The sequence below is a fragment of the Pyrgilauda ruficollis genome, unplaced genomic scaffold (assembly GCF_017590135.1).
Source record: "Pyrgilauda ruficollis isolate IOZ18807 unplaced genomic scaffold, ASM1759013v1 scaffold48, whole genome shotgun sequence".
Taxonomy (NCBI): domain Eukaryota; kingdom Metazoa; phylum Chordata; class Aves; order Passeriformes; family Passeridae; genus Pyrgilauda; species Pyrgilauda ruficollis.
Genome location: NW_024526377.1, coordinates 195,800 through 208,477, shown reverse-complemented (window position 1 = coordinate 208,477; position 12,678 = coordinate 195,800). Strand labels below are relative to the sequence as shown.

General features: G+C 45.1%; 1 protein-coding gene across 44 annotated transcripts in view; it reads right to left on the bottom strand.

The window, feature by feature from the left end:
• The window catches only part of EPB41 (erythrocyte membrane protein band 4.1), a 95,037-nt gene that overhangs the window by 22,573 nt on the left and 59,786 nt on the right, over nucleotides 1-12,678 (bottom strand). For 15 of the 44 annotated variants that reach the window (XM_041479197.1, XM_041479177.1, XM_041479180.1 and 12 more), the window contains 9 exons: nucleotides 12,247-12,419; nucleotides 10,592-10,708; nucleotides 9,219-9,347; nucleotides 7,912-8,016; nucleotides 6,220-6,425; nucleotides 4,430-4,486; nucleotides 4,271-4,315; nucleotides 3,448-3,510; nucleotides 332-511 (listed from right to left, as the gene is read on the bottom strand). In XM_041479197.1, coding sequence (XP_041335131.1) covers nucleotides 332-511; nucleotides 3,448-3,510; nucleotides 4,271-4,315; nucleotides 4,430-4,486; nucleotides 6,220-6,425; nucleotides 7,912-8,016; nucleotides 9,219-9,347; nucleotides 10,592-10,708; nucleotides 12,247-12,419 — 1,075 coding nt within the window. The remainder of the gene's footprint in view (nucleotides 1-331; nucleotides 512-3,447; nucleotides 3,511-4,270; nucleotides 4,316-4,429; nucleotides 4,487-6,219; nucleotides 6,426-7,911; nucleotides 8,017-9,218; nucleotides 9,348-10,591; nucleotides 10,709-12,246; nucleotides 12,420-12,678) is intronic. The other 29 variants (XM_041479199.1, XM_041479218.1, XM_041479213.1 and 26 more) reach the window with 14 other exon arrangements.

Here is a 12,678-nt window from a genome sequence, read left to right as displayed (position 1 = left end):
TATGGGTTTGTCAGGGTTTTTTCCACATTTTGGGGAGATCCAGGAATGACACAGTCCCCAAACCCACCACGGAAGTGCTCTCTAGCATCTGACACTGACAGCAACACTAGAATAAGTAGCATCAATACCAGTTAAGGAATTCTTACATCCTTCTCTACCAAAAAAATCACATTTTTATGATACTATGACTAAAGCTTCGATTCTCTCAGAGAACATTCTACATATTACAAGTCAATACTAACTATTAAAATTGAAAATAAGCAGAAGCTAAGGGGAGCTGAATCCCCCACTGCAATGCTGCCCTTGGAACAGCCCGTGCCGAGGTACTCACTCCATCCGCTGCCGTGGGAATCTGCCCGTTGACGTTGAGGCTTCGGAAAGGGGAGTGGGTGGACAAACGTTTGTCCCACTCACTCGGCCGAGGCTCGGGGACGGACTCCATGAAGTTCTTCTTCAGCTCACTGATGTTGGCATGGTGCTTCTTTATTTCTTCCTGGGTCTTATCTAGATCCTATCAGCAAAAGGACAGGGTAAGTGAAGGGACACAGAGAGACCTGGGACTGCCTAAGCTGTGCTTAGCAAAGCTGCACTTAGCAGAGCTACTGACAACTTCCCAAACTGGGCTCACACTGCAAACACACAGAGGGAGTGCTCCTCTCTCCTCCTCTTGGATTAACTGGGATAAACTGCAACCCCAGAACTGGGTCTCCTCCAGCAGCGGGACATGCCATTGGTTCATCTCAAGCTACAGCAAACCAGGTGACAGCTGAGCTGGAATATAATGGATTTTCCCCAGGTAGGATTTTTTAAAGTTGCCAGACTCTTGTTTCTTTGGGTTATTTAATGTAACATCTTTAAATTTTGCGGGTTTGCTTTCTTCACCCTCTGCTAGCCTGAGTATTTCCAGGTATTAATACAACTGATGATAAAGAAAATGTTTTCTCAATTTTATTTACTCGCTTCATACCTGTTTTTCCTTTTTCCTAGCAGAAATTATCTTTGTTTCCAGAACATCCCCATTACCATTTTTTCCCCTCCCTCTCATCCCTCCAGGAGCTATCATAAGCAGTTTTAGACTTCAGAAACAAAGATGAGATGATTTTTTTTGGAAAAAAATCAAACTGAAAATTTATTTTATGCTGGATCAATCAATCCTGCTAAAATTTTTCATCTGGAAAAAGTCAGATTTTTACTGTGTGATGCCAGTTTACAGCATAAACACACATACTTCAAGGCAAGTTAACTTGTTAAAAATAGTTCTTCCCTGCAAGCAAACCAGAGGCTGTAGAAAAGAAAGTTTTTGCAGCAGGCAAACAACTTTTCAGGATGGGGCCAAAAAAGCAGCAAGAAAGGGGGAAATCAAGGTCAGTAAAAGCATCACCAGGAAATTTCACTCTTTTTGTGTTTTTAGGTGTTACTGAGCCCATCAATTTTAGAAAATGGGACAGCAAATGCATCCCTAAAGGAGTGCCTTCCCAAAAATCTCCATTCCTGCAGCTCACCAAGGACACACCACGCTCCCTCTACAGGGCTAACCCCCAAATGCCTCTTTAAAAATATTTACTTTTTCTGGCACAGTCCTGGGAGGAAAATAACAGTTTTTCGCTTCTATCCTAGATGAAAGTATAAGGCAAATGCCTGTTAGGTAGGAAAAAAAAGTAGAAAGGAGTCTGCTGTGGACTCGGGGGTAAATCCCTGCCTGGTCCAAGAACCCTACAGCTGCTCCTGGCTCAGAGAAGAGAGAAGGACCACCATGGCTTTCCAGCACTGCACAGGAGCAGGGCTTGGGAGGGCTGGCAGAGGAGCCAAAGCCACGAGGAGCTACGTGGAGCTGGGTCTGGGAAGCACCTTGAGAAACCAGCTTGCTTAATGTCACCCTTTCCCTCCTGTTTCACCCTTTCTGCAGGAAGCCACTGCACGTGGAGTGTTAAAAGGCTTTCAGTAAAATTACCAGGCAGCTTCAGGAGGGTGAGGTCTGCCAGGAAAATATCGGATCTGCCAAGTGCATGGATTAAAAAAATAAAGGGAATAAATGGGGTGAGCTGCTTGGCTAGCCCTACGGCAGGGGAGGGCTGGAGCACCTGCAACAGAGCTGTGGGAAGGGGAGTGCAGACAGAAAGGGTTTGGAGTCAAGTATTGCACTGGTGCGAAAAAAGAGGTTAGAAGCAATGACCAAGCTGTGTTTGGGGTTGGGGAATTTGAGCTGTTTGAATTGGGTGAAAAAGCAACAGGCATGGTCTTCAGTACGCTCTGGCAGCAGCCGAACTCTGCCTATCACGTGCAGACCCTTCACTTGTCACTCAAAACTTGATGTTGTAGCAGTAAAAAAAAGCCAAAAAACCAAAACAAAAAAATAACAAACCCCAAGAAACCCACACAGAAGCTCAAAACTTTGAACATTCTGATGAGAAGGCAGTTAGTACACTCCACTTTCAAGAGATATCACCAGGGAAACTCTATGAGTTGCTGGTGCTGCAAGTAGAAACACGTAACACAGGACAAGAGTATCAGAAGCCACAAAACATCTCCCATAACAGAGTGTATTAAAGAAAATAAAATATATGATTGGCATGGTCTGTTCTGAGACTGAGCTTAGGTGAAAACAAGTGGAAAGGGCTCCCAAATAGAAAGAGAGGAGCTGTAATGTGGAAGGATGAGCCGGGATCACTGAGCCTCTCTATCAGATCCAGAGGGACCTGGCACTGAGGCAGGATGGGCTCCAGGGGTGGTGAGGTGCTGCAAGGCCAAAAAGGGCTGGGAAGAGGATGGAAAAGCTGTAAACACCACTGCAGCATCCAAAAAGATCCCTCCTGCCTGAAGCAACATGGACATTGTGGTGGCCTGGACACCACAGAGGTGACAATTTCACAGAATCCTGGAATGGTTTGGGTTGGAAGGGAACTTAAAGCCCACCCCATTCTCCCCCTGCCCTGGGCAGGGACACCTTCCACTGTCCCCGGTGGCTCCAAACTCCGTCCAATCTGGCCTTGGGACACTTCCAGGGATCCAGCGGCAGCCACAGCTGCTCTGGGCAATCTGCCCCAACTTCACCTGCACCTTATCCTGAATTTTGTATTTTCACAGACTGGCTTTTTCACCAGCAAAATAATTTGTTTCAAGCAGTGAAAAACTGGTCAGTGAGCCCAGCACTACAATTCATGACCCTCTGAGCAGCCAGCAGGTCCCAGAGCAGATCTGAGCACTGCCAATCATGTATTTTGGGGAGGTATGAGAGAATGAAAGTCAGAAGAGGAAGAAGGAAGAAGGCCTGCACATCATCATGTTTACCGTCACCATGCAGAAGCATAATTAGAAAATCAAATAAAATCAAAAGGTCTTTCATGCAAGAGCATGCAAAAACAAAGGCAGCAGCAGAAGAGGAAGAAGTTCAGCGCAGATGCAGGTTTAGCAAATGCAACTCAAAAAAAGCTTCAAGTTCATACAAACCTCCAACATTAAATTGCTATGCCTGATATAAATGTTTTCACCATCTAGCCTCTTTGATCTCTTCTGTGAAAATGAAAGAAAAGGGGGAAACAAAACAAAACAAAACAAAAAGCACAAAAAATTAAAACGTTGGTCTTGTGGGATCGATAAATCGGCAAATTAAAAAGTTAACTCAGCGTTGGGAGTGCAGCACTGTGGCAGCATGGGGTGGGAATTCCCACTGGAAATGGGGGTCTGGTTCATGGAGAATGGGAGATGCAATGAGTCCTTTAAAGAGACAGCTCCCAGGGGGCCTTGGCTCTGGCCACAAAGAGACAATTCCTGGTTTTCTGTGGAAGCCTTGAACAGTCACCACACCACATTCCTGAGAGATGCAGGCCCACCTCTGAGTTTGAGGCTGCACTGCCTTGGGGGAATTTTACGAGGTCCCAATGTGCACAGCAACTGCACCTTAACCACTTTCCCATCTTGGATATTTCCCTATTACTTAATCAATACCAAAGAAGCTTTCTCCTGATTTTTGTTTTGCATTTCCTGCAATGCAGGCTACATTTAGTTTCTAACTAAGATTGTTACAGAGAAGAAATTTCATAAATCAAACCACATGTGTTTCTCTTGAACATTCAACATGCATAATTTCAGCAATGAGGTTGTCTGTGGGACAAAAAGCTACTAATTTTCCAATCAAGTATTTGATAGTTTAAAGAAAACCAACACCCCAACCCAAAGTCCATGAAGAAATTGGAGCACTGTCTTTTTAAACAGGTCACAGATGCATGAATGATATGGCAAATTTGGCCAGTGAAAGGGTAAAATGGCTAACCTTCCTCATTCTTATCAGCTCTTCCTCTTTTTCTGCAGGCTGCTGCTGTTGCGCAGTGATAAAAAAAAAAAAAAAAAAGAGTTGTTGGTTCATTTAACTACGTTGAACCTTGGGAAAAAAAAAAAAGTGAGCAACCTAAACTGAATTATTAGCACAAACCTGGGGCTGGGCACCATTCGTGATGGGGACTGTGACCTCAGTGTGTGTTTTCCTCACCTACATTTAAGAAATAAATTGGTAAAAACATTTCTTGTTAGTAGATTTGTTTCAAGAAACCACATAGTTTCCAAACACAGCTGCATAGAGTTGGTTTTGAAGTGCTGGGGGAACATGCAAAAACCAACATGCAGCCCTGGGCAGGGGTTAATGACACAGCAGCTCCCCAGCACTTTGTTAGTCAACAGCATGTTAAATAATTCCTCCAGCTTGAGAATTATTTGTATTTGAAACCAGTGCTCTCCAGTGCTTCTGAAGAAGGGCTTCCCACTTGCATTAGGCTAGTCAGGCAATGTTTCCAAATGGCATTTGCAGCTGGATCTCTCAGTGAAAATCCAAACAAAGCAACATGCTCAAATTAACACAGACCTTCTCAAAACTAGAAATCATTGGTTGTATCGCAGGTGTTATGTTGGAGGAGGTAGTAAGAAGAGGCATAGCTACAAAACCAAGCCTAACATCACAAATTAGGTTCTCTCCTGTCTATAAGTAGAGAGCCAAGATTGTCTTAACACTCTAAGGGAAGTATTTTAGGGAAACTAGATTACCAAGTACTCTGAATGCAAAAGCATCAGTGGGCGTTAAAAGAAGTGATGCAGCTCCATTGGAGAAACAGTAAATTTAGTACATTCAAATCCACATTTTCCTCTCACATCAATGTTTAAAGGGGAAAAAATCCAATGTTTAAGCATTTAGGAAAAAGCCTGTAATAAGTAAGATGGGATAAGTAAAATTTCCTCGTTCTCAGTGTAACATGAGGGAGGGGGAGCAGCTGGACAGTAACAGCAGGGCAGCATCTCTGTGGTCTGACTCCCACCCCACAGTGCCAACCTGAAGTTCCCTTCAGCAGTTTCATTTAAAAATTACTGTTCACGCAGGCCATGGAATTTTTTGAAGCAACTGCCCTTTCTTCACCTCCATCTCCAAACCTTAATTAATAGGAATCTTCCCTGGAGATGCTCACACAAGACCCGATGTTTAGAATTATATGGCTCCAGCAATGCTGAGAACAGCTAAATTTTGGAGTAATGTGAAAACTGTGTCTCAAGGCAAACACTTCTGCTGCACCACTGCAAGGTTTCAATAATTCAGTAATATCTGCTGAATATTAAGGACACTGTAATATCAGCAATAATTTTGCACATTATTTCAACTTATTAGAACAGCGCACACATATCAAACCCAGCAAAGAACTCAGACATTTGCAGAAAGATCAAATAATGGTTAAAAGTACTGAATTTAAACAATAAACTACCCAAAGTCTCACCAGTGCCATTTTCAACTTAAGTTTTAGTCCAGTTTGCAGCACTGTATTACCAGCTCTCCCAGCAAAAGCCTATCAAGGTGAAAAACATTCTGGCGCTGGGCTGCAGAACAGATCCATTATCACTGATTTCACTGGAATTCCCTTCTGCTGTCATACCAGGAATCAGGGGGCACAGCCTGGCCATGGCTGAGCTCTGAACTCTAGTTCCATGATCACATGCAGCTCTTGCCAGTGCTTTTAACCATCTATCAGCAGTCTGCACTTGCTTTGACTACAACCAGCAACACCCAACTGCCCTGGAGCTCCTTCTTCCACCCAATCCCAGTCACAGCTGGGATTTCCCTGGCACACAGACCCCTGTTTGGGATAAACCCCTCATCTCCCAGGACAGAGCTGCTGCTTTGGGGTGACTTTCTTGAGTGATGCTCCAGCCCAGCTCTTCCCAAGAGACTCCGCTCTGACCCACCTTTGAGGCATCCACTGGCTCCTGGGGTTTCTCCAGTGAAAATTCTTCACGTCTCACATCAGATTTTGCTGTTTCCTTCCCTACTTTAGATGTGGCCACGTCCTTCACGGTGGACTTAGCTGGGGCTGGCTCTGCAGGGTGGCTTTGAGCAATGGCCGGGGCTGAGGTAGGCCGGGGACTCCGCTCTGGGGTTATCACAGCCACTGCTGAGGATGGGGGACAGACAGGGACAAGGTTCAGAGCAGGTAACTTCTCAAAGGACTGCACAAAGTCTTTCCAAATTACAGTGCTGTCATTTAAAAAGACAGGGAGAAGGAGGAGGAGGATGAAAAAAAAGGGAAAAGAAATAAAGATGTTGAGCAAAGCAGCTTGTGCATTTAGTACAGGAGAGTTGAGATTATTTTCCTTATGGTTTAAAATAAAATCAAATAAAACCCCATACCAGATGGTTTTCAGAAAGCAAGCTTGTACTCTGCAGAGAAGCCACACCAGAAAGGCAAATCTATTTTTGACATTGTGCCATGAATTTCTGGGTCCTTCACACACAACTGACACGGACTCCATTCCAATGCAAAAGACACTAGAAAAGACACAGTGTGAGGAGTTCTGTACTCATGGGCATCTCCTCACACAGAAACAGATGGCTTCTGGAAGAAAAACATAGGCTTTCACCCCCCCACCAAAAAAATAATCAACAAGCATTGCTCTAGCAAACTTCTCAGCAACTTCCCGGTGGGTTTCAAGGCAGGCTTGTGTCCGAGCTGGATATCTCAAGGCAGCACACTGGGAAGATATCCAGCACCTCCAGGCCAGTGACAGTGCAGAAATGAACAGCATGCTGCCAAAAATCATCTTTTCAGAGGATGACAGTTGTAAATACAAACACTCCACACAAAATCAACTGCCTACTCCTTTCCTTCAATTCTTCATTTGCCAGGTAGTTGCCCAACCCCAAGTCAAGCCAAAGCTGTGTGACAAAGCAAGCCCAAATTGATTTCCTGTGTGAACCTAGGTATATAATAAGCTATTTGGTTCTCCTGATGTTGGTTTTTAGGGATGTTTCACCAAAAAGATACCCTGTCACACAAAAAAATATCTTTGATGTGGTCTCACATTCCCAAAATCACAGTTTGCAGCAGGACTATACTGTGAATCATATTCCAGCCAACATGACATCACTCATGTCCAGCCAGTCACTCCCAGAAATATTGCTTTTAGAATAAAAATTGTAATTTCAAGCAACTCCTTAGTAAGAATTCCTGTTGTACTGAAAAGGAAACAACATCTCATCTGTGTCTTAATAAAACATAGAGAGAATAAGGTGTCTATGTGGCCAAAATGTACAAGGTGGAGGCAAAAAAAGATTTTTTTTTAAAAATTTCTGAATTTCCAGAGATTGGAATGACATTTTCAAGACAAACTCCTGGACACCACATCTTCTTGTAAACAACCTTAAAACCCACCCCACCACTGCCAGCTCCACTCCTGCTCCTTGGCACAGCAGTTCATTTCTGTGACCCAGACAGTTCATTTCTGTGTTATCCTCTTCAAAGGACAATCGGTGCTGCGTCCCAGTGTATTCATGTCATGGAAGCAGTGACAGCTGCTGGGAAGGTTGTACAGAGGTGAGATGGCAGGGATGGCCGGGATGAGGAGGATGCTGGGAGTGCAAAGCTGTCATTGCTGTGGTACCTGACTCCTTCGGCAACGGCTCTAGTTCTCTCACCATCATCATTTTCTCTTCCTCCTCCTCCTCTTCAATTGGGCTTATCTCAATACTGCCAAGATCACGTTTGGCTAAAAAAGTTATGGATGTGTTAAAATGCCACCTTAAAGAGGAAGCAGCAAAGGAAATATTGCCACCAGTAAATCCGCAGGGCCATCTCTCTTGCTGCTCTCCCAGAGTATCAAGACATGCAGGAAAAATGGTAACAGACACCAAGCTTCTCCTGTGCCATCCAACAATGAGTTCTGGGCTACCAGAACTATATTTTAGTTCCATTTTCGTGATTAACTGCCTTTGACTATTTTAACACATGATTTAAACACAGTAAAAAGCACTGAGAAACTATAAAACATAGGTTGGAACTGGATGATTTTTAAGGTGCCTTGCAAGCCAAACCATTCCAGCATTCTATGACTGATCACCATCACCATGGCCATCACCTCACCAACAGTCCCTACTGGGAGCAGAAAAGCCAGGATGAGGGAAAGCAGGAAGTGGATGAGAAGGGGCAGCTACAGCAGGAGAGCCTTGGATGTGCTCAGGTCTGACACCAGCTGGTGTCTCATCTGCTGCCACACATCACGTGGAATCACGGAATCTGCTGAGGTGGAAAACACCCACAGGGATCATTGAGTCCGATTCCTGGTCCTGCACAGAACATCTCAACAACCCCATGCCTGAAAGCATGGTCCAAATGTTCCTGGAGCTCTGGCAGCCTTGGGGCCATGACCGTTTCTCCAGTGGTTTTCATAGCAATCAAGGAAACATGTGATGTTCCCAGTTACCTCCCTCTATGGCTTCAAACTCCTCTTCCTGCAACAAATAATCAACTCTACTTTTAATTATGATTAATATGGATCTGTCTGCAGCAACAATGTTGCTCTGACATTCTTCCCCAACTAGGCAAGTAACAGCTCCCTAGTGAAGAAATAAAGTGGAATATAGGTGACCTCCAGCAGTCCCAGATCTCATAACCTGATTTACAGGCACTGTATGCTCCTGCAGCTCAGGGGAACAAACCTCACAAGAAGGGAAGTATGGGAGGAGTTTTAAGAGGCACTGCACACTCATTTCCACACACAGCCAGGGCATGGCAGCCTCTCACTGCACCCAGTGAACACCTGAAAAGCAGCACACGGCAAAGCCAGGAGTGATTTTAGTGCCAACAAACACCACCACAACCAGTGTAACCTCTGTCCTACAGCACTGCATCACTTTACCCCAGCAGCATCAGCACAGAAGCCACTGCCACCAAACACCACTGCAGCTGTACCTGACCACGGCTGCACCAGCTCCACTGACTTTGGCTTGACAACAGGAACCTTAACGACCTCTACCTTCTCCTCCTCCTCTTCCTCCTCTGCAATGGGTTTCATTTCAAAAGTTTCAAGAGTGTGTTTGGCTAGAAAGAGGTTTGCAGGTGTTAATGGGGGTTGAGGACCCACACAAACACACGATGGTCACCACAGCAAGGAGTGAAGAGATCCTTCTCAGCAGACAGGAGCAGCAAGGAGGTTTGCAGGCAGCTCAATAGTCATTTTCCACCATGGAACTGTGTGTCAATCCTTTTAGTGCTGTCAGACCCAACAGTGTATTGGATGAGAGGAGGAAAGAACACAAAAATAAGCTCTATGGGCTCCTTGCCCAGGAAAGGAGACGTGGGACACATGAACAGTTCTTGAGCATGGAACTAGGAAGGGCTCTGCCTGCAAAGTCTGGAGTGAAGCAGGTGCTGGCTGGCAAAATCCAGGAAAAACACATCCAGACAAAAAAAGCTATCCAAAACCTAGCAGTTTTAATTAAAAGCACTCGAGTGATCAACTTCAAATCTACCCTGGTGTCTGAAATTCCCCACCTTCTGCTTTTACAGCACTGGGTTTTCCCCACCAGGAGATGCTGGTGGGGAAAGAGATTAGTGAGGATTCAAGGAATGCCCATGGAGAGGAAGTTTGCCACACTTCATGAAAACTTGATCTAGATACTAGAAAAGCAGTCATGCAGTTCAAAAAATTCTGGGTGGTAGGAGGATACCCAAAGCATTTGCATATGAATTATCTCCAGCCCTAACACACTACAGGTGGTCACTATCCAAGACATGAACACTGCAAATATTTGCAACACTGCTGCTGTGATACACTTATGAGTATTCAAATATGCTGTCGTACCTAGACACCTCTTAAGGACATTCACATTTATTAACAGTACCTATTCTAAGAGAAATATAAACTCCACAGAGGAAAACGGGTAGCATTTCTCAAACACCAAAAACACCCAACCCAAAATGGCAAGGAGGTTCTGGGATGAAGAATTTCAGAAGCTTCATGACAAGTTTCAAGATCAAAACTTGAAAACCTAAAGTTTTTAAATCCATATATACAAAACTACCCACATTTAACAAGACAGTTCTCAAGTGCCAGCACCTTTTCCCCACCTCCCCACAAGAACTGCAGTCTAATGAGGTGCAAGGTGGAAATTTAAGGAGTCTTCCAGAGCTGGGCTGTGTCTCTTCTCACTGGGAAACTCTTCTTGCAAAGAAATGAAGAAAGAAAGCCACCAGATTTGGTGAAAATTGGAAATTGTCAGGAACAAGCATGTAGAGGACAGGAAAGGCACTGCAGAGAGTTTTAGCCACCACCACAGCTATACCTGGCTTCTCTCGGATCTGATCCACAGGTTTTGGTTCAGGAACCTCAACCAACACCACCTCCTTCTGCTTTTCTTCCTCTATGGCTCTGAACTCAACCTTTTGAGTCGCACGTTTAGCTGAAGAAACGGGGCACACGTTAACGACCGCCCGCACGGCAAAGGCGCAGATGTCAAGGGGGCAGGAGTGTCACATTCCCAGGCTGTTCTTCTCCCAGACCTGACATCCAGGTGTAGCACTGCAGCTGCAATTTCTCTACTCAGCTGGAGTCATAATGGCATGGTCAACAGGCAACCAGCAGCACTGGCTCCCTCGCTGCTGTGCACCATGCCTGAGGAATCTGGCATGCACAGACTGCAGGGAGGCTGGAATGTGGCTTTGCTGCCTTATGGAGCTTGAACCATCCCTTCCCTCCAGCTCCACAATATAAAACCCAGGCTCAGAATGCCATTGAGCCCAGAAGAAGGGACAGCCTGGCTGCTGCTGGCCACGGGGTGCTGAGCAGCCCTGGTCCCCCCAGGCTACAACACAAACCCAGGGATCAAAGCAACACGGTCCCTGCTCCATCAGGCAGGTGTCCGTGGTGCACAGGGATGCTCCTCTTTCCCTGGGTCTTAATACCCTGTGATACAGACCATGTGGACCAAACTTAGGCACTCCCTTTTCCATGCCTCATCTCTTCTGCTGCAATCAATTTATTTTAAAAATCTCGGGGATGAGCCCATCTGACTGACACACCTCAACTCCAACCTGAGCATCACTTTAAGAGACACTGAAAAAGTTTCTATCATGGCAAAAAATCTCCCCCTCACGTAAAACTACAGAATTTAAGAAGTCATATTAATCAAAACAAACAGAATGGCTTAATTTCTGATTTTCTAAAGGAAAATGCTTTGAGATCAAATGAAGAAATACCTTTACAAGCAGAACTTAGCCATAAGCCTTCAGCACCTACCTAAATTCTTTTCATCAGTCAGTTCTGCTGGGACCACCCTTGGTTTGCATTTCTGTATTGGGTCTGGCTGAGATGCAGCTCATTTAACCATAACAGCCCTCACAGCGCTGTGATGTTGAGATAAGGATAAAAACTGGGAGAGGTAATGGGCAAAAGTACTGAGCAATGTTAGAGAGCAGAATGATCATGAGGAATTCTTGTTGTAATTGTGGTGAAAGGAAAAGGGGTGGATTAGGTGCAAATTGTCCACTTTTGTTCTGTGTTGGGGGAATTTTTCGTTTGGTTGTGTGGTTTTGTTGATGTGAATGAAGGTTGTGTGATGAATCAGAATTTTCTGAGTTGGAAGGAACCCACAAGGATCACTGAGTCCAACTCAGAATCAGAGAATCACAGAGTACCCTGAGCTGGAAGGGTTCCATAAGGATCACAGAGTCTAACTTTCACCATTAAGTGAATGGCCAATATGGGGAACAAACCCATTCCTGTGGTGTTATCAGTACCCTGCTCTAACCAACTGAGCACCAATTCAGTCTCACTACAGGCACATAACTCCTAAACACGTAAGGGGCAGGAACAAGGTCTTGTACTGCAGTGACAACTTAAGCCTGCGTTTTTGTACAGCAGGGAATCCAGGTGTTCCTAAAGGAGTACTTCAGCATCCTGGGGTAAGGGAGAAAGAAGATGCAGCAAGGACTGACTCACCTCCATCGAGGCTCCTGGACGCCCTCTTGCTGGCCGTGCGCTCGAACTGGGGCGCGGGTCGGTCGATCAGGGCGCTCGCCTGCCGCGTCTGTGCCTGCGTCCGGCCACTGTAGCGGAATTTGGAGCCCAGTGCCAGGAACCTGCTCTTCGGGATGGCCTCAGTGGAAGTCAGCCTGAAAGACACACATGTTTAAATATCACAACTCCAAAGCCAGGAAGGGGCATGTGAAGAAGAATTGAAATAGAAATTAAAGGAATCTCTTGCATCCACTTGGCCAAGGAAATGCACATACTAATGGTGTCGCACAGCTACGTGACCCAAAGATCTCTGTCTTATGGGTCTTACAAAGCAGAACTCACTTGAAAATTTTCTGCAAAATAAACACCTACTGTCCCTGAAACCATTTCTCTCCCATTTTTCCGAAAAGCTAA